At 33.6% G+C, this 23,988-nt stretch overlaps 2 protein-coding genes across 2 annotated transcripts in view; one reads left to right on the forward strand and one right to left on the reverse strand.

Moving 5' to 3' along the window:
• Window positions 1–15,356, reverse strand: part of LOC148276281 (uncharacterized) — a 60,267-nt gene extending 44,911 nt beyond the window's left edge. Inside the window, exon 1 of the mRNA XM_088234490.1 lies at window positions 14,965–15,356. The gene's annotated coding sequence lies outside the window, so the exon portion shown is untranslated. The remainder of the gene's footprint in view (window positions 1–14,964) is intronic.
• A 4,689-nt stretch (window positions 15,357–20,045) lies between these two features.
• Window positions 20,046–22,292, forward strand: HINT1 (histidine triad nucleotide binding protein 1). The gene is made up of 3 exons (XM_088234491.1): window positions 20,046–20,188; window positions 20,805–20,916; window positions 22,095–22,292. The coding sequence occupies exons 1-3, from the start codon at window positions 20,075–20,077 to the stop codon at window positions 22,250–22,252; spliced, it is 384 nt and encodes a 127-aa protein (XP_088090617.1). The 5' UTR covers window positions 20,046–20,074; the 3' UTR covers window positions 22,253–22,292.
• Window positions 22,293–23,988: the final 1,696 nt, after the last annotated feature.

Below are 23,988 nucleotides of genomic sequence, written 5' to 3' on the forward strand. Positions count from 1 at the left end.
TTGCGCTACTGGCTGGAGGTCAAAGAACGGCTAAATACGCTTTGGGATAGATCGACCGTTTGGGCATTAGTTAAGTGTCATTATTCTTCAGGTCTAAGGGCATGTTAGGTGTGCACAATTTGCCAATGTAAATTCCTCGCGATTCGAGCGAAATGCGTTTCGTGTTCAGGTTCAAATTACCATCGCAAATGGGCAACTGATCACACAATTCGAGTATATGTACAGCTTCTTTATATCTACAAATAACGGTAGAAGTCTTTGAACGAATCCAGTGGTTATGAACCTTTTCGAAGTCACGGTACACTTTTGACAATAGGAAAAAATTTGCGGTGTACCTAAATTTATTTTTTTATTTATTTAAACGCCTTTTAGGCTTTTACATGTTTTACATACATACATACAAATAAAGACAGACATGTATTTTACAAAGAAGTAGCAAAAAATATATAAATGATTTTTACCAGTGCTTCTAAACCAGTGCTCCGCCGAGCACTGGTTTAGAAGCACTGAACTAATCATTTGCATGATAAAAGCAGGTGTGTCTTTATGAAAGAACGAACTTTTTTATTGACAAATGAAATAATGTTTTGACTCGGTATAAATTTTGATCGACATGTACTTAATTTATCCCTTAGTACGTAATTAATTATAGAGCAGATTTCACTATGTTCGGTACAACTGTCGGCATACCGACGCAGACAGGAGAGATAAGAGTACTATCTGACATTATAACGGCGGTAGACTTTAAGCTAGAGTTTCTAAAGCTAGGGTTTCCTAGGACAGCGGTGCCCGTATTTTAACGGCCGTAGTAAACGGTGATGCGGTAGACAGCCGTCGTAACGTCGACTAGAGAGTGGTTTCCCAGGGAAACGGTGTTAAATGGTGTTGATAACACCGTTTTCCTAGGAAACCACACTCTAGTTATCCACCGCATCACCGTTCACTACGGCCGTTAAAATACGAGCACCGCTGTCTTAGGAAACCCTAGCTTTAGGACTTAGGAATGCTAACGGAGAAGTTTTTGGCAAAAAGTCAGAAACTAATTTATTTATTTTATTTTATTAACAAAAACGGCAAATCTGTCTTTTACAAACATTTGTAATACTACATATTTGGCTTGATATATATAAATATATTTTTTTTAAACATAAATTTCTATATACCTAAGATTTATTAAAAAAAAATTGAACCCAAATATTATACAAGATTTATATTAAAAAAAATAACCTAAAAATTCTACAGCATATTCAGTAGTAGAAAGTTACAATAATAAAACATTCTACAGTAATACAACAAGAAAATCATACGTACTGTTTCATACAGCTGGGCAAAGCGAACAAAAAGCTGTGTATATTATAAAATGCATGAATAAATCAATATAATTACCATTCACCATCTTTAAAAAGTTCAACAGGTTTGTTCTATAGGAACAATACCCTACACTAAATATATCAGATACGTGGGAATAACTATTGCCGAGTTCGTGAAGTCTGTTTAATACGGCATTACAAGTATACACTGTCCGTGAATTGTTGCTACAAAACGGTGGCACCTGTCTAGTTATTCTACCAGGCACCCTGAAGTTAATGAGAGATAATAGTGCAAGGCAATCTCATATTGAATTTACAATTTTAAATCAATTTAAAAGGTCTATATTTTTTCTTCTATCGTTAAGTTTGAACAAATTTAATGTTTTTAGTAAAAAATCGTAATTTAAAAATTCATGACTGATTCTAAGTTTAAAATTTATATACCGTAAGATTTTTTTTTTAACTCTTTCAAGAGAATTTTGGTGACAGTTGTAGTAATGAGTCCATATTGTGGAGTTATACTCTAACTGGCTTCTCACTAATGAAGTATACATCAACTTCAAAGTGCCTATGTTTTTTAATTCCTTAGCCACACGTAACATAAAAGCCTAGAATGTTTAGAGATTTACTAGTTATATTATTTATGTGCCTAATAAAGGATATTTTTTTATCAAAAACGATACCCAGGTCGCGCACCTCAGAAGTTGAGCCTAATTGCATATTACCCATCAAATAAAATTGAGTTTTATATTCTTAAAAATCTCATTATGCGGCATTTTTTAATATTTAATTGTAGTTTATTGGTGGAGCACCACTGGAACATTTTATTTAAATTCCGTTGCAGAGTCACACAATCATTTACGGAATTAATAACTTTAAAAATCTTCATGTTATCGGCAAACAGCGCATTTGTCGATTTGCAAAAAGCGTACGATAAAGTAGATAGAATGAAATTGTGATGCGTGTTGGAAAAGTATGGAGTAAACAATAAGCTTGTACGTGCAGTATCGTCTCTCTACGAGGAGAGTTCAGCGTGTGTAAGAGTTAATGGGGGATTCACGTCTTGGTTTGCCATCTCAAAAGGCGTGAAACAGGGATGTGTAATCTACACATGGACAACTGTATGGAAGATATAGAATGTATGGGTATTGGAGCAAAAATGGATAATTTTTCAGTAAGCTGCTTGTTGTATGCTGATGATGCAGTTCTGTTAGCAAGCAGCAAGGATGATTTGCAGCAAATAGTCTCTAGAATGTACGATGTATGCCTGGAGAGCGAATTGGCGATGAACGAAAGAAAGTCAAAAGTGATGGTATTTGAAAGGGGAAGTGAGGTGACTGCATAATAAATGTAAACAACGAATTTCATCAACAAGTAGAAGAATTTGTGTATCTGGGAAGCATGATTTCAAGAGATGGAAGAGTAGAAAAAGATTTTGAAAAGAGAGTGAATGCGGGAAACAAAATGAACGGAGCACTAAGCACAGTAATTGCTAATAATAATATGTCAATCGAAGCTTAACTGGCAGTGCACAACGGAGTTTTAGTCCCAACACTTATGTATGGAAGAGAAACGTGGAACTGGCAGAGGAAGGATGAAAGCCGAGTGAACGCGGTTGAAATATGAATGTTTGGGAAATCAATGTATGACAGGGTTGCGAATGATGAAATCAGGCGAGAGTGTAAATCTGAGTCAAGTATAATTGATAAGATTAAGTTAATTAATTGTTCCAATTCATGAAGGTACTGGATATTAGACCATTTTTTTTAGAGTCATTGACTCATTTCTGGCCATGTGGCTACAGAGGAAATCCCAGCAGAATGCTCGTACGAGGTTTTCCTGTAATTTGAATTATTTAATTCCAAAAACACGTACGGTGTTTGCTCAGAGATATTTCTCTTTTGTGGCCCGAGAGTGTTCAATGTCCTGGATGGAACATATCGAGTTCTCCAAAACGAAAGCCATTTTCAGGTGTGTACAAGTCTGGATTTTGTCTAAGGGAATAGACCATTGCAGGAGACTGCTGCGAGATAATGCGTGGATTTATATACTATTAAGCGTGTTGTCCAGTTGCCCTTTAAAATATATGTATGTTGATGTAATAATATTTAATTTTTGCTATTATTTAATAATGTACGTGCTTCCACTTTCCATTATGTTGTATCCCAACTCAACACAGGGCCAAAATAAATAAAATGAATAAAATATATCAAATGAATCAAATGAATAAAATTTATAAAATAAATTAAATGAAAAAAAATAATAAAATTTGTAAAATGAATAAAAATTATAAAATTAATAAAATGAAAAAAATGAATGAAATTTATAAAATAAATAAAATTTATTAAATAAATAAAAAAATAAAATGAATCAAATGAATAAAATGAAAAAAATACAAAATTTGTAAAATTTATAAGACGAATAAAATGAATAAAATGAATAAAATGAATAAAATGAATAAAATGAATAAAATGAATAAAATGAATAAAATGAATAAAATGAATAAAATGAATAAAATGAATAAAATGAATAAAATGAATAAAATGAATAAAATGAATAAAATGAATAAAATGAATAAAATGAATAAAATGAATAAAATGAATAAAATGAATAAAATGAATAAAATGAATAAAATGAATAAAATGAATAAAATGAATAAAATGAATAAAATGAATAAAATGAATAAAATGAATAAAATGAATAAAATGAATAAAATTAATAAAATGAACAAAATGAACAAAATGGACAAAATGGATAAAATGGATAAAATTCATAATATGGATAAAATGGATAAAATGAATAAAATTAATAAAATTAATAAAACGAATAAAACGAATAAAACGAATAAAACGAATAAAACGAATAAAACGAATAAAACGAATAAAACGAATAAAACGAAAAAAACGAATAAAACGAATAAAACGAATAAAACGAATAAAACGAATAAAATGAATAAAATGAATAAAATGAATAAAATGAATAAAATGAATAAAATGAATAAAATGAATAAAATGAACAAAATGAACAAAATGAACAAAATGGACAAAATGGATAAAATGAATAAAATGAATAAAATGAATAAAATGAATAAAATGAATAAAATGAATAAAATGAATAAAATGAATAAAATGAATAAAATGAATAAAATGAATAAAATGAATAAAATGAATAAAATGAATAAAATGAATAAAATGAATAAAATGAATAAAATGAATAAAATAAATAAAATGAATAAAATGAATAAAATGAATAAAATGAATAAAATTAATAAAATGAACAAAATGAACAAAATGGACAAAATGGATAAAATTGATAAAATTGATAAAATTCATAATATGGATAAAATGGATAAAATGAATAAAATTAATAAAATTAATAAAACGAATAAAACGAATAAAACGAATAAAACGAATAAAACGAATAAAACGAATAAAACGAATAAAACGAATAAAACGAATAAAACGAAAAAAACGAATAAAACGAATAAAACGAATAAAACGAATAAAACGAATCAAATGAATAAAATGAAAAAAATACAAAATTTGTAAAATTTATAAGACGAATAAAATGAATAAAATGAATAAAATGAATAAAATGAATAAAATGAATAAAATGAATAAAATGAATAAAATGAATAAAATGAATAAAATGAATAAAATGAATAAAATGAATAAAATGAATAAAATGAATAAAATGAATAAAATGAATAAAATGAATAAAATGAATAAAATGAATAAAATGAATAAAATGAATAAAATGAATAAAATGAATAAAATGAATAAAATGAATAAAATGAATAAAATTAATAAAATGAACAAAATGAACAAAATGGACAAAATGGATAAAATTGATAAAATGGATAAAATTCATAATATGGATAAAATGGACAAAATGGATAAAATTGATAAAATGGATAAAATTCATAATATGGATAAAATGGATAAAATGAATAAAATTAATAAAATTAATAAAACGAATAAAACGAATAAAACGAATAAAACGAATAAAACGAATAAAACGAATAAAACGAATAAAACGAATAAAACGAATAAAACGAATAAAACGAAAAAAACGAATAAAACGAATAAAACGAATAAAACGAATAAAACGAAAAAAACGAATAAAACGAATAAAACGAATAAAACGAATAAAACGAATAAAACGAATAAAACGAATAAAACGAATAAAATGAATTTAAATCAATTTTAAAAATAATTAAGAAGATGCGCAGTCTGACTTTTCTTTATACAAACGTATTCCCTTATTTTCTCCCGGAAAGGCACTGGAGCTATGATTTTTTTACACACTTACGCGTGTTCCTATCTGTCCCGATCTTTTAGTATTTTTTTAAAAATTGTCTTTCATAGAAGCGAGAACCATCCAAAAACCTTTATAATTATATTACTTGCATATTATGTACAAATAATCAAACATTTTTTGTAGATTACCGATAAAATAAATCACGGCTCACCACTGCCACTGCCGCCTACTCATTTCCAAAAATAATGTTGCTCATTTTTAATGCATATTTTTTTTTCTTTCTGAATGAAGAATATGTCAATCAGTCGCTCACCGTTGAGACGTGGAGGAACACAAACAAACACAATTTTATATTTGTAATATTAGTTCGGATAACACAGTATATGGTTTGACAAATAAAGACAAATTTAGCCTAAAAATAACCCAGAATAGGAGAGAGATTATTTGCGTTATAATTTATTGTGGTTTTAAGTATACCACTTAAAACTTTTACCAACTGTTAGAGAAATCTTCATACGAGTTTATCATTATAATTAGAATGGTCTTCATAATAAATTTACTTACTAAAATCCAGTTTTAATCCAATGGAAACCAAAATAATTTACAGAGACTAATGTTTAGTATAAAACAGAATTTATCGATGTTATTCCTGTGCCTCGATTATGAACGCTATCTTCATCTGTGTATATCGAGACGGCATACTTAACTTCTGTACTATCTGTATCTTACCTCGGTATGTTCTACCTGCTTGTCATATCGACATCATATGATCGAAACAAGCCAATGGAATGACCGCAAACAATTACTCCGCGTTTCTTACGTCATTAACATTTAAAATAGTTCTCATTTTTATTTAAATAGGCTTTTGTAATAAAAAGTGCTCACTTCAAAGCGATTATAGACTCCAATAAATCTTTCCCCTTTCTGTACATATCGGTGGTTCAGCAGCGATCTGCTTTCTATTCAATAGTTTCTAACTTATATTTGCAGGCTGCATTACCTGGGCTGGTATTCCGAACGCGTTTACAGCGCGCTATAATGCGTATTTAGTACGTAAAAACGCGCTATACCGCGCTATAATTTCGTTTGGAATACCAGCCCAGGGGCTCAATCACAAATGACTATCGACGTGCTAAAAAACGTGCTAAGTATTTGAGCGATCACAACGAACAATTATGAACACGCTGAAGTTATCGCGGTCGCGTTGCAAAACGCCGAACGCCTTCAACAATAGTTTCGTTTAATAGCTTTCTCAATTTGATCCAAATCAAATAAATAGCATGATAAATTGTGAACAAAAAAATAAAACTAAATTATTTTACATACAGTTTATGAATATTCTCCATATTTACAAGGGTAAAATTCAAATATGTGATTGATTTTGCTTTGCAAAACGTAAATATTTTGAATTTTGACATTTAATATTAGGTGTTGTCAAGCATCAAGTTGAAGTATGACAATATTAAACGAATATAATAATCCCGATCGATAACTTTCACGGATGTTTCATTGTGACGGCGCATACGATAAACAACCACGGTGAAAAATTGTTATCACGCCGCTAATTAGCACGTCGATAGTCATTTGTGATTGTGCTGCTGATGGGTTAAACAGTCCGTAGAGTAATCCAGGCAATTATCATGGACTTTTTTTATTAGCTAATAAATTAATCTAAAAAATCACTGTTAAGAAATAAGGGAGATATAAACAATTAAATTCTAGTCATTTGAATGGTGCCAAAAACCAACAATTTGTGACGTCTTCGGATATTTTGTGACGTCATCGGATTTTTTTTCATCAATGTCTATGGATTTTATAGAATATTGTAGATAGCTTCCGTTTTCTATGTATCGTTTGTTTACGTTTACGGCGTCCTGTCACTTATCAAACGCTACGAGTTGTGATTAATAATTTTCATGATAAATTTAATTAATTTAGAAGAGATTGAAAACCATAAAACAATAAAAGAAATATTTAAGATGTAATCCGTTTTCACTTTCGTCTGTCAGTGCCTGGAACTGGAGTGAGGAGTGTGGAGTGGGTAAGGGGGGGGGGGGGGGGCTTAAGATAAAATGCACAGACAACTCTCCTTATATTTCTATCTGTGGCCTGTGGCCTGTGGCATTACCAACATTAAAATGAATGCATTACTCGTAAACTTCTGTGACAAAATTTATTACCAACTTACGAAACGATCGTTTTCGAAAGACCTTATTTTCCAAACGAAAATAATGAATGAAAATATTAATTATAAGGGCTTATATAAACACTAGGAGAATCTTTAAAAAATCTTTTATTTGTAGAATAAGTTAAATCTGATATTTCTCCCGAGTGATAATATCCTATTGTCAATTAAATAAATAATGTTGGGCATTTTTGTTGCATTCCTCACATCGTCCACATAATACCAGCATGAGCCAGCGGCCTCAGCTCTGTAAGTAGTGGACACGCTCCGTTTGTTACCCACTGCTTCGGGCCTATGCAACGTGACTAGCAAGTGGTAACTACGCCAACAGTCGGGGTCTACGTCCGTGGCGTGCGCGGTAGAATCTCCGCGCCTCACGTCACTCAAAAAATTTTTTTTTTTTAATTTAAAAATAAAGTTACATAGTTAACATAATATACTTTTAAGACATAATAATACATACATTATATTATGTTTATAATATAAGGCATAGTAGGATTAAAATAAAACATTATTATTATTATTATTTTTATTTTTTTTTTACACCGGTAAACTAAACTTTAAAGTGAAGTTATCCAAAATGTTGAAAACTGAAAAAGGGTTTTATAAACTAAAAATATATAACATAACACGGGCTAACTTTTAAATGTATATAAATTTTATATACAACCGGCAGCGTCACAAAACTGGCGCATTCCTTCCGTGCGCCATAAACGTAGACCCCAACGTGTAGGCGCACCTTGGTTCCGCTTGTTTGCATTTTCTTGTCTAGGTAAGTACAGCATCTCCACGTTTTCAACTCTTCCATATATTGAACTTAGTGAAGTAAAAGAACTGCAACATTTATTGATGTGGGTAAGATTCGCACGAACCATCACACCGTTTCCCCGCACGGAAAGGCAGAGAGGATAGATCGCCGAATCACGTCGTTTCCTCTACATACATTCGTACACATGGGCATTTTAGTAATTGCGAGGAGAAAAGTAGCCGGCGAACGCTCGCCACAGACTGAAGTCCGTTCAATCAAACATATGCCAATTGGCCGCAGGTTGAGGGAACATATTTTGAGCGCATGTTTACTCTTGGCTTTACTTGGCAAATAAATGTTGTCGCAAGAGGCAAAATTGGCAGTTCACAACGGAGTCCCGGTCCCGACCCTGAGGTATGGGAGCGAAGTATGGAAGTAGGCTGAATGCTGTCGAAGTGCGATCTCTCAGGCGAATGTGTGGTAAAGCTATGCACGATAGATGCACAAATGTTGAGATCCGTACATTATGTAAGGCTAAGACGAGCATTATCGACAAAATCAAGAAAGGAGCTCCGCGCTGGTTTGGACATGTAGAGCGAATGGACAGCGAAATAACTGCGAAGAATATTTACAACGCGAATGTCGATGGATGCAGAAATAGAGGAAGACCGAGAAAGACTTGGCATGACCAAATACAACAAATACTTGAAGATGGACATGTCAAAAGTCGGAATAATCGGCGTGCGTGCATGAGAAGATGCATGAATGTAGAGGCAGCGAGATCTGTATGCAAAGATAGAGTGATGTGGCGTTCTATCCTCTCTGCCTACCCTTACGGGGAAACGGCGTGATGGTTTGTTATTGTTGTAAGTTTACACTAATTATATACCTCAATGCTTCAATTATTTTCAATTTATTTTTTTATTTTCTGGGTGGGGGGGTTCCCCAAAAAAAGATAGATCGATTATTTGCGTTCCATGGCCAGAAAAAATGGAAAACCCTAGTTTACTGTGTAATTAGTTCTCATTTCCATACATAATTGTAGAGAACTAACAATTCCATACATTTTCACAGTAGGTGTTGACGATGGATGGGACATAAAACCTTTTTCTATTACAAAAAATACTTGGTAATAAAGGCTTAAAGAGCCATTCCTTTTGAAAAACTGACAATTATTATATTGACGCGCCTTATATGCGTTTTCAAAATACTTATTTATGACCAAATTCATCGTTTTTTACTTTACATATTGAATACGTGCATAAGGTACATTTTTGGCCTTAGGAAATATGACTACATTTCTGATTATCGTAGGCAACTGAAATGGCTCAAAATTAGACAGCGGAGAGACTATCACTCCCTCTCACTTCTGTTCAATGTACTTCATAGTCCTAACGCTCCTATATACCTGCGTGAAAAATTTCAACGCTTATCGGTTCATGCTTTATCCCACTGAGTTTCTCCAGGGTATGCTTGGTTACAGCAGTTTGAAGACTAGAAGGAATGTGTATTTAACAACGCACTTCTTTCGATTGTTGCGCGGTATTATTGACAACCCTGAAATTATGCGGAGCATTAGCTTTTATGTTCCTGATAATTACCTTAGACAGCGTCAGCATAGACTGTTTCACATTCCAATATACAGGACCAACCTGCCAATGGTTATGCCTGTTGGAAGGGCTATCTCTATGTTGAACAATATCACTTTGGACATTGACATTTTTCACGTCTCTGAGGGAGTTTTTCGTTACAAGATTCTCTTACTTTTTTAACATGTTATTCTTTGGATATTATGTATACTAATGTGTTTTTTTTACATATACCTAATTTTACCTAATTATTTCTATATGTATGAATTAAGATATTTTATTTTGTAATGTACATATATATAAATAAATAAATGATAAATGATAAAAAATGGTTTACCTCTTCGTTCTCATTCTCAAGGCACTCTCTTAATACCCATCCACAATTTCTCTTTCTTCTCTAACTCATATAGTGTCCATGCGGCTCGACTGTGGAATCATCTCCCACCCACCATCAAAGATGTAACTACATTATCTCTGTTTAAATCACGTCTGAAGAAACATCTCCTTTCTCTTTTTTAATCTCTCCCCCTTTCCATTTTCCTCTTTTTTCATTTTTCCCATTGCGTAATAGTTTTGATTTAACGTAATTTATAAACAAATACGTTTATTTCTATTTTCACATAACTTTAGCTTTTTAATCTTTTTTTTCTATTGAATATGTTCTGTAACTTGAATTATAAAAATAAAACTTTTATTTTATTGGTTAGTTGGAAGAAATTGCCATTTGGCAATAAGCCCGCCAATGTACAAATAACATTATGCACAAAAAGTTAAATAAATAAAAAAATAAAAATTATTTTGATGAAATATTCCCAATCAGCAAAAGTGCTGTGCCTCAATTATGAACGCTATCTTCATCTGTATATATCGAAACGGTATATTTAACTTCTATATTATCTGTATCTTACCTCGGTATGTTCTATCTACTTGCCATATCGACATCGTATGATCGAAACAAGCCAATGGAATGACCGCAAACAATTAGTCCGCGTTCTTTACGTCATTAACATTTCAAATAGTTCTCATTTATATTTTAAATAGGCTTCTTTCTTTCTCACTTCAAAGCAATTATAAACTTCAATAAATCCCAAATCAAGCAACAAATGCTCGCTTGAACATAATTTTTATACGAATTTTGACCATTGCCATAACGATATGCTTAACGATCGTTTGCATTTATCTACTAAGGTAGTACGTAGCGATTACAAAGCCGGCTCTCAATACGTTCTCTCAAAAAGATAGTAAAACAAATGGAAAAAATATAATAACTAAATTATTTTTTTACAGTGGTAACTTTCTAACTATAGGACAGAACCTAACGAGATTATTTTTGCATCTAGCCGCTCGTTTCTCATAATCTGACAGTTATGTCGGAATACAATTCGGTTTCAAAATTTACTTATTTATCTTTCATATTTTTAATAGGCGTTTAAAAAAAAGTGCCAACCTCATAACGATTATAAATTTCAAAAATCGTAATTAAGGAAAAATTGCTCGGCGAAACTAAATTTTAGTCATTTTTAATGCGTAGATAAAGGTTCTAGAACCCCTCGATACGTTTGTCACGGGTCTTGACCCGTCGGTATAAACCGATGTACTTACATCAAAACTTGATGGTGGGGGGGATCGGTAGTCAGTCAGGAGACTTTTATTTTGAACTACGACGTAATATTGAACCTATGTCATTTTCATCATCACCACCGTCGTTCCCTTTCCACACCTAATGGCGCATAGGGCACTGCATTGGTACTCCAATCGCAGCTTATCTTGATCATTTTTGTTACATGAATGAAAGATGATCAGTCTTACGCTTCAGGTACCAGTCCAGGTACTATGAAATATTCTAGTGTGAAAACACCCATTTAAATAAATATTTCACATCAACCATGTCGGGAATCGAACCCGAGACCTCTTTGCATGGCAGGCTAACGCGCTGTCCATTACACCACGAGGCTGACAAAATGTATGTCATTTTAGAGCGTAGATATGTGTACCGTGACGTACGCTTCCCCTTGTTTCATATCGATGTACCTACCAAAAAATTGAATGGGGGGGATCGGTAGTATATCTTTGTAATTGCTTAAGTGAATTTATCTTCAAATATACCGTCAAGGTGAAGGTATGACGTCTTTATCTTCCCATCATAATTGAGGCTCAGGAGGCATACGCAGCACATGGCCAAGCCTATCGTACCGCCTCCGATTGATGACAGTTGTCAGCAGAGTTTGCTGCGTCTGTTCTCTTATTTTTTTATTCTTGTGAGACAGCTATTCTCAAAAATCAGTATTTTTCTGTTTTGCGTCCTAGTGAGGTGCCACGATGCGCATCCATTGGGGTTAAAATTTTTGACTTCATTTACAAAATTTAAGTTCGAAATAATTTGATAGTTGATAAGATTCACCGACATATAGAAGTTAGATTTCCAAATGTCTTGCCGCTACAAAGCACATTTACGTGAAATTCTGACAACTTACTCGAGAACGTTTTCAACAAAATACATTAGAAAATATCGCTGATACACTGTGATTGTAGACCAGTTCAGTGCCCTATGCATCATTACTTGTGAATCGAGGACGGACAATGACGGGAAGCGTGTTTTGTGCTTGTCCACGCGTTAAAATATTTTTAATGAATTTAAAACAGTATAATATAACAATCAACAATATTTAAGTACGTCTAAATGTTTGTAGATGGGCTGGAACTTTTCCCTAGGGAGTTATTTCGATCTAAATTTTCTTGCGACAGAAAGGGCAAACATTTTTGTGGCCACTTAAACCAGACAATGACAGGTCATAAGCCCTGTAAATGCGTAGACTTCCATATTCCCTCCTCAAAAATGTTTTTCATCACAGTTGCAACAAAATTTAGATCTAAATAACTCCCTAGGGAAGAATTCCAGCCTATCTACAAACATTTGAACACACTCAAAACTGGTATGAGAAGTTGTTGTCATCGACCTGCCACTGGTTTGAGTGGCCACTTTACACACTGTGTGACATTTACCATTCTGCTTATGTTTAAACATCTACCTACATTTCCTCAACTCCATCCATTGACTTTTGTGATGTAAAAGAGCTGAAACCTTTATTACGTGGGTGAGATTCATCCGGCTCAATCAAATCACCCACTAGGCAACGCTTGAAAACAATTTTCCAATTTTGTAAAATGTAAAGTGGCCATGCAAACCAGCCAATAACAGGTCAAAGGCCATGTAAATGCCTAGACTTCCATACTCCCTTCTCAAAAATGTTTTCCCTCTCTGCTGTAACCAATTTAGATCTAAATAACTCCCTAGGGAGGAAATTCCTCTTTCCTTTCTAGCTCATATAGTGTCAATGCGGCTCCACTGTGGAATCATCTCCCATCCACCATTAAAGATGTTGCTCTATTCAAATACCTTCTGAAGAAACATCTCCTTTCTCTTCCTTAATCGCTCCTCCTTTCCTTTTTCCTCTTTCCTCTTTTTTCTCTTCCCATTGAGTACTCTGATAAGTTGGGTCGATTGCAGAATATTTGTACACGTTATATCTTTGATCTTCGCAAATTTGACCACATAACCGAGTATCGCACGGAACTACACTGGCTCAGTATCAGGCATAGAAGAAACATTCACATTCTATCACTTCTTCATAATATCCCACTTCGCCTGTTTATCTGAGAGAGCTCTTCCGACCTCTATCACAACACGGACTATCTCTTCGCTCTAGTAACGAGAGAACCCTTTTAATACCCTTTCATCGCTCTAATTTTCTTGCCTCCTCTTTCACAGCAGTAGCTGCTCGATTGTGGAATAATCAACTAATGTTAGAGACGCTCCCTTCTATATTTACATTTAATTCAAGATTGAAATGTCACTATCTAAATATTTAAGTTGTTCCTTTATCCTTTTTCTTTCCTTCCCATCCCCTCTCGTCTCTTCATAGTATAGTGTTATTTTTTTAATATATTTATTTACTTTGTTTTTAATTTTGTATAAAATTGTAAGATTCAATATGTCCATGTACTTGTAATTTTCTCAAACTGAACGGTTTGGGTAGGTAGGAAGAATCTGCCTTAAGGCAATATGCCCGCCCTTATATTTATATATATTGTATATGTATATAAAGTGTTAAATAAATAAAAAATAATAGTATTGATTTAAGGTCATTTATATACAAATACATTTATTTATATTTTTATATATCTTCAGCTATTTTATTTTTATTTTCTATTGAATATGTTTTGAAACTTGATTTATAAAAATATACCTTTTATTAACATACTACAACAGAGATGAATAACATTTAAGAGAAGGCTATATAGAAGTCTAGGCATCCATAGGGCTTATGACCTGTCAATGGCCGGCTTAAGTGGCCACTTTACACACTGTGTAACATTCACCATTCTGCCCATATATTACCTTCTCTTAAATGTTCTTCATTTCTGTTGTAGTATGTTAATACAAATAGCTCCCCGGGGAGTTGAATCCAGTCCTTGTCTACAAAAATTTTGACAAACTCAAAATATTGTTGATAAAACTTTTATTTTATTGGTTACTTGGAAGAAATTTCCAATTGGCAACAAGCCCGCCAATGTACAATTACAGTATGTACAAAAAGTTGAAAAAGATTGGACATACTCAAAGCATTGATGATATATTTCAATTATACCAGACGGGAGCTAGATTACAGCACGTCTTGCAGCTACAGAGCGCCTGGACGGTAAGTAATCTAGCCCCATTTACATTTTGTTTTAATTTGCCATGATTAATGTATCAATTTGATAAATTTATGATGACGTATGTTGCGGAATCATTACAATGCATTTGTGTGGATAAGAAAGTCGAAAGTAATCATCGCCAGTGGAAGAAAGCTATGAACGAACGCTACTCACATGCGCGGAGTCCCGTTACAGCTGGAAAATCACCAAACTGACACAGATATGCTCATTAAAAACACAAATCAAAAACACACGTCAAACAGGACGCAAAAACACAGAAGAACAACCCAAAATCAACTCAAAAACTAGTCAAAAACAACGTAAAAATCTATCACAAACGCAGCGCTAAAATCTTTCAAACACACTTTTGGTACACAATCTTCAACGAACTGTTTTTTTGTTCAATTTTATATCAATGTAATATGCGATTATAAATGTTTTATTGTTTGAAATATAATTTAAATAGTTTTAAATTAAGTTCAAAGTGGAAAAGCGTCAACACCGCGCGTCTCTTCAAGTCAACTGGCGTTTGGAAAAGTTTCATATTTTTGATTCTCAGACAGGCTTTGCCGGGCAAACAGTTTTCTCCACAGCCGGTAAATCGAATGCTCCGAGTCGAAAATTTCCATTGGTAAAAAAAATGCTCTGAAGACAGTGCTGTAATATTATTATTGTGGTGCAATAGTTTATACGTCGCCATTTTTGTGAAAATCGCCTCAAGAGCGCTGTGCTATAAATAAATATCCCAGCACGTCTTGCAGTTACAGAGCGGATGGACACACGGTAAGAAATCTAACCCCCATTTACTGATTCTTCTTCAGCCTTCTGTCTGATATAAATTATCTTAAGAGTCCCAATCAGAACTCGCTCCCTCGGTATATTCGTGAATATTAATGTAAAATCTGTAAAACAACTTTATGTAAAAGCTCTGTTACTATTACGCACACTAACATTATTCTCTACCTTCCGTTACAAATACAAGAGTTACTAGATACTCCTCCCTGATGCTGCAAAAAAAATTAAAAATTAATACAACTTTCGGTCAAAGAGGATTAGCCTACTACTCGCTTAAAGTGTACACTTTACTTCCATTATCCATAAGGACAATTAGTAAGTACTCGCAATATAAAAATGCTATTAAGAAATTCTAGATTTTTTACTGTCCATGCGCTCTGTAGCTGCAAAACGTGCTGTTATCTAGCTCCTATATATCATAATTGGAGACAAGGAACTATAATCCCAACCGTCCATGCGCTCTGTAGCTGCAAGACGCGCTAGAATATTTATTTATTGTACAGCGCCCTTGAGGTGATTTTCACAAAAATGGCGCTATAAAATTATCCAAAAATATAAATATATATATATTCCAATATGATTCTACGCTCCTTCTGGACTATTCTTAATTCCAAGCTTTTCCCCTTTCGACACTAAGTAATTTTACTATCCTCGAACTTTTCTCTCGAATACTGGAGACATAGCGGTACTTTATGCCTGGCCGGCACTTTCTGTTTAAATTTACCCGCGCACCTGGCAAAAATGTACAAACTCACCGCATAAACACCGTCACCCAGCGTGAAAATGCTCCAAACCTTTTGAAATGATGCGAGTCCACTCGTAAAACTTCCTGCTGGTGAAATGTGGTGAGCGGAGTAGGAACGTTACAAAAAGCGACGTTTAAATCACTGCTTTGAAGTTATTGTTTCCTTATAAGTGTTTTTTTTTTACTAAGTGGTGTGATGAAAAGGATTTGACGCGAGGTTGGAATGTGGGTTTTTTAGGTTAAAAATTCACTTGTCTAAATACACCTGTTTTATTTTCTTCTTCCTCTTGCGCGTACCGCGTCGTATGGTGCATAGAGCACTGCGTTGGTAAAAAAAACGCAGTGTAGTTTAATAATTCATTGCATCGTAGTGTAATTACTAGGTACACTAGGAGAAATCGCGGTCTAACTTCCCTCTTTAAAAACGTATTCCCGTATATTCTCCCTGGATTATTTATTTATTTATTCTTTTTATTTTCCATTACTAATAATAAAAAATATTGTGACTTCACTGGGGGTTTTTCGCTATTGTTGATAAATCCACCTGGTCCACGAAGAAGTATAAAAATTTATAAATAACATTTTTAGGCGTTGCCTAGTATGAAGGTGAAATAATTAAATTGGATGAATTTCACCCGCGTAAATAAAGGTTTCAGCTCTTTAACTTCACAAACATCAACAGATAAAAGAATTGAAGGAATAAAGATGTTAAAATATTGGCTGAATGGTGAATGTTACACAGTGTGGCCACTTAAACCAGCCAATGACAGGTCTTAAGCCCTGTAGATGCCTAGACTTCTATATTGCCTTCTCTAAAATGTTGTTCATCTCTGTTGTAATATGTTAATTTTAACCATATACTTTTTCTAATATTTTTACATGTGAGAATATACAAATTAGACATAATATACAAAGATAATTAACGAAATGTTCAGCCTGTTTTAAACACTACGTATTTATGTTTATATTTAATTAATGTATACCTATACTATTTAAAACTATCGACGTGATAAAAATATGAGCGAACACAAAGAACAATAATGAACTCCAAATCCAAATATCGCAGACAAAAGACTGGATTTCTCCCCCTCGGGAGTCATTAGTGGTCACTTAAACCAGCTAATGACAGGTCATAAGCCCTGTAAATGCATAGACTTCCATATTTCCTTATTTAAGGTATTCTCCATCCCTGTTGTAATTTGTTAATTTTAATGACTCCCGAGGGGGTGAAATCCAGTCTTTTGTCTACGAACATTTGGACAAACTCAAATATTGTAATGAAACCAACTGGTCCAAGAGGAAGTTTAAAGAAAAATTGTTTTCAGGCGTTGCCTAGTATGTGAAATAATTCAGTCAGATGAATCTCTTCACAACAATAAAGGCTTCAGCTCTTTAACTTTACTAAAATCAACAAATAGAAGAATTTAAGAAACATGGATGTTCAAACGAAATATGAGTCATTAGTGGCCACTTAAACCAGCCAATGACAGGGCATAAGCTCTGTAAATGCCTAGACTTCCATATTCCCTTATTTAAGGTATTCTCCATCCCTGTTGTAATTTGTTAATAATGAACATATTTAAATTTCTTGCAACAGAGGGAATACATGTTTGAGAACGGGAATATGGGACAAATTGAAATATGAACAACTCCCTAGGGAGGGAATTCAGCCAGTCTGCAAGCATTTGAACATACTCAAAACATTGTTGAACAATGAACATGCTTAAGTTATCGCAGTCATAAGTCAATGCGTGTGTAATCTCTAAGTCTACGCTCGTGTCAGTTTAATTTTTGTTTTCCTCGTAAACAAATACAGTTCGCTGGCGAAAAATCGGCGTTTACTATACAAAATAATATAATATATTGCATTTGCAAAATAGTAAGGAGTATCTAATACAAAAAAGTGAAAATTAAAATACAATTGCCATGGCGACTGCTTTTCTTGATATTTGGCTCGCCAACCGCCGGCTAAATGCAATAAATAGCGTGATAAATAATAAATAAATCAAAATTGCAGTTTTGGAATATTTTCTTTATTTACACTGGTGAAATTCAAATATGTGATTGTCGCTTATTAGCACGTCGATAGTTATTTGTGATTGAGGCGCGGAAACGGGACAACGAAACGTCGAATGCAGTGGTCTTTTTCGCACAGTATTGGGGAGGCATCTGCAAGACAGTGACAGAAGAATAATATTCAATTGCCTAATTATTTAAATTCACTGTCCCGCATAATTTATGCAATCCGGAACACAAAAATAATAATGTATAAATTTACAACACTAATTTTAATTTGGTACAATAATTGATATCAAACAATCGATTGTGACATTTAATATATTTACGAGTATTTACTCAAATCTAGCACTAGCAAAGCATTGCTTGGTTCAGCTCGTTTAAAATAAAAGTAACCCAACAATGTTTTGAGTATGTCCCAATGTTTGCAAACAGGCTGGATTTTCTCCCTTGGGAGTTATTTAGATCTTAATTTGTTGCAACAGAGAGGGAAAACATTTTTGAGAAAGGAGTCTGGAAGTCTCGGCATTTACAGGGCTTATGACCCGTCATTGGCTGGTTTATGTGGCCACTACACACTAGGTAACATTCACTATTCTACCCATATTTTAACATCTAGATTCCTTCAATTCTTTCATCTATCGATGATTCTTTAACGTCACAAAGCTAAAACCTTTATTTATGCGGGTGAAATTAAGTAAAGTGGCCACTTAAACCAGCCAATGACAGGTCATAAGCCCTATAGATGTCTAGACTCCTTCATTACCTTATCTAAATGTTCTTCATATCTGTTGTAATACGTTAACCTTATAGACACAGTTTTAAATAGTGTATTTGTTGCACAAAAATCCATAATTTAAATAATACTCACATCTACTGAAGGAATATTCTACAAATCACAACTTATGACACCAAGGTAATTATACGCTTAAACAATACTTACAGATTCAAAAACTACTCTTACTCAAATGAAAGACATAACCCCTTCAATACATCACATACAAATAATATAACCTCAACACAAAGACAACATAAACAAATCCAAACTAATACCACTTTCGGACAAGGGGATTTTGAGTATTATTCAATTAAAATCTATAATTTACTTCCACTATCGTTTAAAACAATTAATCACGAGAAAATGTTTTAAAAGGCTATAAAAAAATGGAAAGTGGAGCTAGGTAGAAGTAAAATGGATTGTCTCATTCGCCCAAACCAATATTGAATCAACTGCTCCACAAGTGTATAGCTTATGTTAGGTTTTTGTTATTTTCATTGTGCTCTTGTAATATAAATAATATAGATGTACATATATGCCTAGTTTTTAAAACCGTGAATATTTTGTTAATTATCTCTGTTTATTAAGTAAGTCTTCTTTGTTTATTCTCTAATGTAAAAACATTTCATAAAAGTATATTGTTAAGTGTCCTCGGCACGGGTAACCCCAGTGAGTTCACATTATTTTTATTACTAATCATAGTTTATAGTGGAAAAAAAATATGAATAAATAAATATTGACATGACTATGTATATACGGCGATGGAGATTTCGCAGCTTAGAATGTTTATTGTTCACATGGGCGACTCTACGCTCTACAGCGGTAGCGTCTTGCAACTTTAAGATTATAACTAACATCGATGTTATAATCGATGTTTTTTAGTGATGGATCGATGTTTTTAAAGATTGATGTATCGTTCGCATCCCTAGTCACCAGTTATTAAGAAAAAAATGGCGGGCGAGGTGTCAAAGGCGCAAGCGGCCGTATCTGACGTTGAAGATACTATATTTGGAAAGATTATCAGGAAAGAAATACCATGTAGTTTCATTTACGAAGATGAGAAGGTAAACATCGATAATATAAACATTGCTGTAATAGTTTTTATAATATTGTATCTTTGAGTAAAAAACAGCTGTCATTTGTTTTGAGGTTATGCCTGCCGGCCGCTGTCACATTCATAGTTTTTCTAAATTGCGTTTTATTTTATATCTTAGACTGTATTACAGGCATAGAATTAAGAATAGTCCAGAAACCGCATACGCACATCAAACAGAAGGCGACTAAACTACCCTTAAATGAGTAGGTTTACGTTTTGACCCATTGGTTTCTTTGTAGACGTCGCTCAGTACGCAACTCCTGATTTAAATTCAACGATGCCGTGTTGTGTCCTTTTAAAGTGTAGAAATACTGCTAGGATCTAAAAGAAACAAGGTGGAATCACATTTTATGTGTAATTAGCAAATGAATGTGTATGTAGCAAATGCATTACTTAAAAATTGAATTATTTTTCCATGTGTCAGATTGTCGAAGAAACAAAACGAACGTTAATATGTTAATATGAACAGCTCCCCAGGGAGTTGAATCCAGTCCTTGTGTACAAAAATTTGGACAAACTTAAAATATTGTTGAATCAATATCTGACTGAAGCAGCGAACAGTCATTTGTCTTTATTATTTCCAGTGTGTGGCCTTCCATGATATCAATGCTCAAGCCCCGATCCACTTCCTGGTCATCCCAAAGAAGACCATTCCTCAACTCTCCAAGGCTACTGATGACGATGAGCAACTCTTGGGTAAGGAAGTCCCCTCTTTTAGATATCCCAACCTTTGACATAGGCAAAACGATGAACATTACACCGTGTGTAAAGTGATCACTTAAACCAGCCAATAAAAAGGTCATAAGACTTCTTAAAAATGTTATTCTTTTATTGCAATACATGTCATGTCTTTAAATGCTCTTTTCGATGCTTGGCAATCGCGATGGACTGTTTTAAACACTAATACCATATAATGAAGTAAAGTTTAGTTGCATTAAAAAAAAATCCCCAAATTGACCAGTCTTTAGGGGATAGAGAAGATTCAGAATACCACCACAGGTCACCTCATAATAGTAACCTGCAAGTTAACCTTGATGGGCTGGGAGGGAGGCAAATTGAGTGAAACCCCAGAATATAATCATCCACTACGAATACTGATAAAAATATATGAAAGGGATTTAGACTAATTAGTTGTATTCTCGAAATCAATATGGATATTGTGGAGAAAAGTTTTCATATATAACTTTAAAAAAAAAATATAGTGTAGTGAACTCTTGTTGGAATGAAATAGTTAGTTTGACGTGGTTTTGTTGTAAGGTTGCGTGAAATTGAATGAAAGATTCTCACTTACATTGTTCTGAGATTTAATAGATAATATGATGAATACAAGATTGTACAAATAATGATTAAACTAAATAAAACACTGAATGAATGAACCGTGACACGAATTTATATTATATGGCTATTTGTAAGTCTTAGAAAGAGAGAGCAAAAAGCTAACTGAACCGAAGCCGACACGGGACACGGAGATTCTGTTGAGTTTCGATCGTGTCGACGTTGAGCAGTTCCGGTGTGCCTTGCGCGGTGTTGTTAGCGGTAAAAATGCAGCGTGAATGCGTGCCCATAATAGAAAAATATGTCACTAGAAAAACGCTACATGTTTGGCATTGATAGTTGTGACGTCAAGATTCGGGCGATGTTCTATAAAAATTTTAATGGAAAGGAACAAAGTTGAAAATAAACATGAATCAAAGCCAATACAATGACCGTTTTTTGCTAAACTGTATTTCATAGACCCTTATTACTTTAAAAATGTAAATAAAAAAATGTGATATTTCCTTATACCTGCAAGTTGACCTTGTGCTGGGAGGGAGGCAAACCTAGTAAACCCCAGAGTATTATCATCCACTACAAATTGCTTGTTCTCTTTCCAGGTCACCTCATGATAGTTGCCCACAAGGTGGCGGCACAGGTGGGTCTCACTAAGGGCTTCCGTCTCGTGGTCAACGATGGACGCGATGGTGCGCAGAGTGTGTACCATCTTCACCTCCACGTGCTGGGAGGGAGGCAAATGCAGTGGCCCCCGGGATAAGATCTTTCTACTTGAAATAAAACTTATTTTCGTTTGTTAACCTGTGTGTTTTTTCAACTATCATTACCTTATCAGTTATGAAATGATTTAATCTTCTTTTTCCACAATGGCTCCTAATTGCAACATGTGGACGTCACTGGACTCCATTGGACGTCACTGGATTCCTCAGATAGGATGACCAGAGTGATTTCCTGTAGTGATGCAACAGACCTATGCTTCTCTGGGTTTATGCAAAATTTAAGGTTAGAAAAAAGATGGCATTCTATCCTCTCTACCTACCCTTGCGGAGGAACAGCGTGATGGTTTGTTCTTGTAGATTCATAGATTTTGATTCGGGGCAAAGGAACATTAAAATAAAATAATTTGATCTGTACATTTTATTATAGGAAATAACTTTTTATTGAATTATTATTTATAACAAACCAAAATCAAACCAGTCAGAGGCTTAGCCTTCAAATCAAAGTACCCCTCTGTAAAACTAGATCAGGGTCCCGATCACAATTTGATCTACAAAGTAAAATGAAGTTTTCTGTATGAAAAGCAGAATATACATACAGTTTTTTCATTTCAACATCTTCAATTATAGGTTACCAATGAAGATATTTTAAATGCTCATGCAAATATACTCATTTTTGTACACTTCATGGTACACATAATGGGTCATGGACAGAGATGTACTTGATTTCTTTAGCTAAATTGCTAGCAAAATATAAAAATATGTTATTTGCCCTAGAGCATACGGTTCTGAACCTTTTTGAAGTCAGGGATCACTTTTGATCATCAGGAAAATTCGCGGTACACCAAAACTAAAGATTCAAAAAACATACAAAGATAACTTTTATTAAAAATAAAACTGATTATTTTATTACAGACAAGTTAAAAATTACATTCAATTAAAAATACATAAAAACATAAATACTCCAATGAAACTTTTTGTGACAGAAATAATTTAATGTGACACCTGAGCTTGTCGGCTTTTACAAATTTCAGCGATATTAGGTCTAAAATTTGATATTGCTACTCCCATTTCTTCATCCAAATTGCTAAGTTTTTTGCTTTTCTTTGTTTTAATATTAGTTAATGTCGAGAAACCTAGTTCACACAAATATGAAGTTGAAAACTGTAATAATTATTTTGTTTATTAAAGATGCACTTATGTTATAAACATCATACATACAACACTGTCGAAATGAACCCACAAAATACAATTTAATCACAGGGTCTGTCTATTAGCTATATTAACGCAAGGGGAATCCCCTGCGTGGAAGTGCTAGTTACTAGTAACCGAGCAACGGTTCTTGACCGCTGGCGCTGTTGTGAGGTGAGCGCGCACAACTTCACTTTGCAAGGCTGCTGCCACCCAGCCATTATATCTGCAACTCAAACGGCACAGTAAATGAGTCAACATTCAATTTTGGCTATCATAATTTCGCGGAGCACTTGCAACAAGCTCGCGGAGCACCGGTTAAGAACCACTGCCCTAGAGAGTGGTTAATTTGGGGATTTTTTTTTAGTGCAAATACACTTTGCTTCATATATGGCTACACTGGTGATTAAACGTGAAACAAACAAACACGTGAAACCAGATATGATGATTTTCAACGAGTTTGTCCAAATTTCTGTAGACAAGAAACAATTATAACTTACCTTAGGGAGTTATCAATATTAATATATTACGACAATATAAAAAATAATATTTTCACAATGTACATAAACATTTAAAATAAATAAATTTA

The sequence above is a fragment of the Micrasema longulum genome, unplaced genomic scaffold (assembly GCF_059751315.1).
Source record: "Micrasema longulum isolate JH-2025_06_02 unplaced genomic scaffold, ASM5975131v1 h1tg001247l, whole genome shotgun sequence".
NCBI lineage: Eukaryota > Metazoa > Arthropoda > Insecta > Trichoptera > Brachycentridae > Micrasema > Micrasema longulum.

Excerpts from the sequence above, each read along its gene's own strand:
- HINT1 (XM_088234491.1), top strand. The coding sequence starts at position 20,075 with ATGGCGGGCGAGGTGTCAAAGGCGCAAGCGGCCGTATCTGACGTTGAA. Across the intron at positions 20,189-20,804 it reads TCATTTACGAAGATGAGAAG|TGTGTGGCCTTCCATGATAT; the intron begins GTAAACATCGAT and ends TATTATTTCCAG. Across the intron at positions 20,917-22,094 it reads TGACGATGAGCAACTCTTGG|GTCACCTCATGATAGTTGCC; the intron begins GTAAGGAAGTCC and ends TTCTCTTTCCAG.